Genomic DNA, 4,534 nt, shown 5'->3' on the forward strand with positions numbered 1-4,534 from the left:
ACACACACACACACACACACACACACACACACACACACACACACACACACACACACACACACACACACACTCACTCCCCTTATATTTCATTTTGCAGTTCCTTATTTCATGTCTGTGTGCTGGAGATGGTTGGTTGTTTGTAATATGTAAGGGGAACCTTTAGAGGAGAAACAACACATATCTCTGTTTACTGTAAGCACAACAACCAGCTCTGACTTCAAAACACTGCTCTAACAAAGACAAAGAAGAAGCAAAGACTGTTTTTTCACACAAGAGCTGCCTGATGCATGTGTATGTTTTCCTTTCATGTCTCTGCTATATCTCATTTATGTTTCATACGGTTCAAAATAATTGCAATGTGTTTATTAGCATGTTATTTAGCACTGAGGCATTGACTTGTTGCTGTGGAAATCTAAGAATGTGCATGCTGTCCTGGCATCTACTATATTCTCTCCTCTCTCTTTGACTGAGAGGAAGGAATGAAAGCCCCCTTTATGTCTGCTAAAACCGGATGTTCTAGAACTCTCCTGCATTTTTATCAGATGGTTTGAAATTTCGATAGAAATAGCCTGTGCATACATTTCAAAGGAGTGTGAAAGTGTGAGACTGTGTGGATCTGTGTGTGGGTTAAGTATGTGCCTGAGAGAGAGAGAGAGAGAGATGCTATCTGGACATAAACAGAGTGTGTCTCTATGGATCTGCAGTATGTGTGTATTTTTTCAGCCTGTGTGTGCATGTGAGTTGTGACAGAGCTCTTTTTTTCTCACAGAGAGAAACAGACCACCCCTGCCCTAAATCCCGCCACTAATCTCGCCTTTCCTTTGTCTTGTGGAACAGGTCTCTGGATCCAAATGTCACCCCCCCTGGAAGCTGCCCCAGGCGGGGACCAGCAGTGTGTGACGGTGACGGGTGGGTGGCGAGGAGAGGAGAGGAGGAGGCCACAAACACATCGGCTTTCGGCTGCGATTCTGCACTAAATTGGCCCAGGCTGCGTCCTGTCCTGTGAGGACGAGCAGAGAGTGCTCTGGTCTGATATCTCAGCATGAATGGAGTCAGAGTCAACTTCACTTAGAGGACCTGCTCTTCCTAAAGAGACCGCTGTCTCTCTTAAAGTTGAGGACTAATCAATTACAGGGGGATTAAGCCTAACCCTACAGCTTCTTGTTCTACCGCCCCGTGAAGAAGAGGTGAACTCAGCATTATCGAACTCTTTCAGTGGACTGTTTTTTTGTTGATTCTTTTGGTGGATTTACTTCAATACTTTCAATACTTTTCCCCTTTTTTTTTCTTCTTTTGTTGTTGTTGGTGCATTGCTTTTTCATTTCTCCAACCCAAGGACATTCCCCTCCTTCTGATTTTACACTATGGAGTTTCAGGCTGGGCTGTGTAATAAAGATTGGGGTTCATTTCTGCGTTTCTGGTTGACAGTCATCCTGAGTCTCAATGTGCACTTCAGCTGCCCTGCCACCTCGTGCCCAGAAGAGTGCCGCTGCGACAAAACCTTTGTTTACTGCAACGAGCGGAGCCTGACGTCTGTGCCTCTGGGGGTGACAGAGGGCTACAAGATCCTCTACCTCCACAACAACCAGATCAACAATGCAGGGTTCCCATGGGAACTACACAATGTGGCGTCCGTGGAGACAGTGTATCTCTACGGCAACCAGTTGGACGAGTTCCCCATCAACCTGCCTAAGAACATCCGGGTGCTCCACCTGCAAGAGAACAACATCCAAACCATCTCCAGGGCTGCCTTGGCCCAACTTCCCCGCCTAGAGGAGCTCCACCTGGACGATAACTCCATCTCTACGGTTGGGGTGGAGGAGGGGGCGTTCCGGGATGCTGTCAGCCTCAAGCTGCTCTTCCTCACCAAGAACCACCTGAGCAGTGTCCCCATTGGTCTCCCAGAGGACCTCACAGAGCTGCGATTAGATGAGAATCGTATCGCCGTCATCGCTGAGGAGGCGTTCCAGAACGTGACGCGGCTACAGCGCCTCCTGTTGGATGGCAACTTGTTGACAGACGAGGGCGTGGCCCCGGGGACGTTCCAGGAGCTGTCCAACCTCCGGGAGCTGGCGCTGGCCCGTAACTCTCTGACGTTCCCCCCGCCCCTCCTCCCGACGCAGTCCCTGGTCAAGCTCAGCCTGCAGGATAATCAGATGGACCAGATCCCAGTGACAGCCTTCTCCGGCCTCCAGAGGCTCGAGAGACTGGATATCTCCAATAACCAGCTGCAGACGCTGACACAGGGGGTCTTTGACGGCCTCGTCAGCCTCAGACAGCTCACTGTTCGGAACAACCCGTGGCGCTGCGATTGCACCGTCAAATGGGTGGTGGTGTGGCTCAAGTCGCTGCCAAGCTCCATCAACGTGCGCGGTTCAATGTGCCAGAGCCCAGCGAGGGTGCGCGGCATGGCAATCAGAGAACTCACCCTGGATTCTATCCAGTGCCCAGCTGGGACGGACCTCCAGCCCGACTTCTGGCCTACCCTGCGCTCCACAMCCCCGCACCCCCAACTCCCCACCACCACCCTCATTACCTCCTCCATGACCAGCTCTATTCCCACCTCCACAACCTCCTCCTACCCAACATCACCCTCCCCTCCCCCTGCCCTGCCTCCCCACCCCGCTGGCCCACTGCCCCCATATGAGGACCCCCTACGGATATCCTTCCATGTGGTCAATGCCTCCTGCATCGAGGTAAGCTGGGCTTCCTACTTCACCGTCACAGCCTACAAGGTGACCTGGGTCAAGATGGGCCAGAGCCTGATGAGCGACGTCAGCCGCGAAAGGACGGTGAGTGGGGAAAGGCGGAAGCTTAGCTTGACCAACCTGGAGCCCAGGTCGGTGTACCGGGTCTGTGTTTATGTGCTGGACACCCTCAACTCCTACCGCCCAGGGGAGGATACAATATGCTCAGACGCCAGAACCAAGTCGACCTCATCCAGCTCCAACAACAACAAGGCCACAGGGTCGGAGGAAGCTCAACAGGACACCAACTCCACTCTCCTTTTGGCCGGGGTGATAGGCGGGGCAGTCCTTGTCATCCTGGTAATGCTGCTGAGCCTGTTTTGTTGGCACATGCACAAGAAGAGCCGCTCTGAATCGTCCAAGTGGAAATACAACCGTGGCAGGAGAAAAGACGACTACTGCGAGGCGGGGACCAAAAAGGATAACTCTATACTGGAAATGACTGAGACCAGCTTTCAGATAGTTTCCCTGAACAATGAGCAACTTTTGAAAGGGGATTACAGGATTCAGCCCATCTACACACCCAATGGAGGCATCGGCTTCAGAGACTGCCACCTCAGTAACAATAGCTTAGCCTACTGCAAGAGCAGCAACGTTCCCAGCACCGAGTTCTGCCACACGTGATGCTTCTAACAGGATGCTCCCACACCAGTTGTTTGAGAAAARAATATACTGTACCATAGATATTTCCAAGTTCTGTCTGCCATGTMATTTATACTGTGGACAGTAATGTGGAATTCTATCTGCTATCTTTTTTACTCTTAGTTAGAAGGAATACAAATGGTTTTCTAATCAGTAGGTTTAAATTACAGTAAGTGTTTTTTGCTTAACTTCGGGATTGGAGTCCCTTCTACGGGACGGTTGAGCTAACGTAGGCTAATRCAATTAGCATGAGTTGTAACAACACATTTTCCCAGGACATAGACATATCTGATATTGGCAGAAAGCTTAAATTATTGTTAGTCTAACTGTACTGTCCAATTTACAGTAGCTATTACAGTGAAATAATACCACRCTATTGTTTGAGGAGAGTGCACAATTTTGAACATGAAAAGTTATTAATAAACAAATTAGGCACATTTGGGCAGTCTTGATACAACATTTTGAACAGAAATGCAATGGGTCATTGGACCAGTCTGAAACGTTGCACATACACTGCTTCAATCTAATGGCCAAAATCTAAATTGCACCTGGGCTGGAATAATACATTATGGCCTTTCTCTTGCATTTCAAAGATGATGATACAAAAAAATACAAAAGAACGGTTGTTTTTTTCTTTGTATTATCTTTTACCACATATATTGTGTTATATTCTCCTACATTCCTTTCACATTTCCACAAACTTCAAAGTGTTTCCTTTCAAATGGTACCAAGAATATGCATATCTTTGAATCAGGGCCTGAGCTACAGGCAGTTAGATTTGGGTATGTCATTTTAGGCAAAAATTGAAAAAAAATTGTCAGATCCTTAATTTTAAGTACTGTATATAGGAATTTGTACCATTACGACACACTGGGTTGGTTCTGACAAACGCTGCCCTGTCTGTCAGGTTTTGGGTTGTTGGGTGCTATGAGGGATGGGATTCTTTGCTAACCACAGGAGCTAAATGATGGTCTTTGTGCAGAGCCACCCCCTCAGAAACATTAGTTACGATAACACAGTGGTCAGGGACATAGTAACACTGCTGATTAGATTGCAGTGGAGAATAGGCACTGCTGGTGTTTTTTTTAAGAATCAAAGTGCACTTTCTAATGTAACAGAGAGAGTAAGCAGCCATCCAGGAAATT

At 48.2% G+C, this 4,534-nt stretch overlaps 1 protein-coding gene across 3 annotated transcripts in view; it reads left to right on the forward strand.

Moving 5' to 3' along the window:
- LOC111973389 (leucine-rich repeat transmembrane protein FLRT2-like) overlaps window positions 1-3,826 on the forward strand; it is an 88,566-nt gene extending 84,740 nt beyond the window's left edge. For all 3 annotated transcript variants that reach the window (XM_024000739.2, XM_024000737.2, XM_024000738.2), the window contains exon 2: window positions 838-3,826. In XM_024000739.2, the coding sequence (XP_023856507.1) occupies window positions 1,365-3,371 (2,007 nt within the window). In that variant the 5' untranslated portion in view covers window positions 838-1,364 and the 3' untranslated portion in view covers window positions 3,372-3,826. The remainder of the gene's footprint in view (window positions 1-837) is intronic.
- The last annotated feature ends 708 nt before the right edge of the window (window positions 3,827-4,534 follow it).

This window comes from Salvelinus sp. IW2-2015, linkage group LG14, assembly GCF_002910315.2.
Source record: "Salvelinus sp. IW2-2015 linkage group LG14, ASM291031v2, whole genome shotgun sequence".
Lineage (NCBI taxonomy): Eukaryota > Metazoa > Chordata > Actinopteri > Salmoniformes > Salmonidae > Salvelinus > Salvelinus sp. IW2-2015.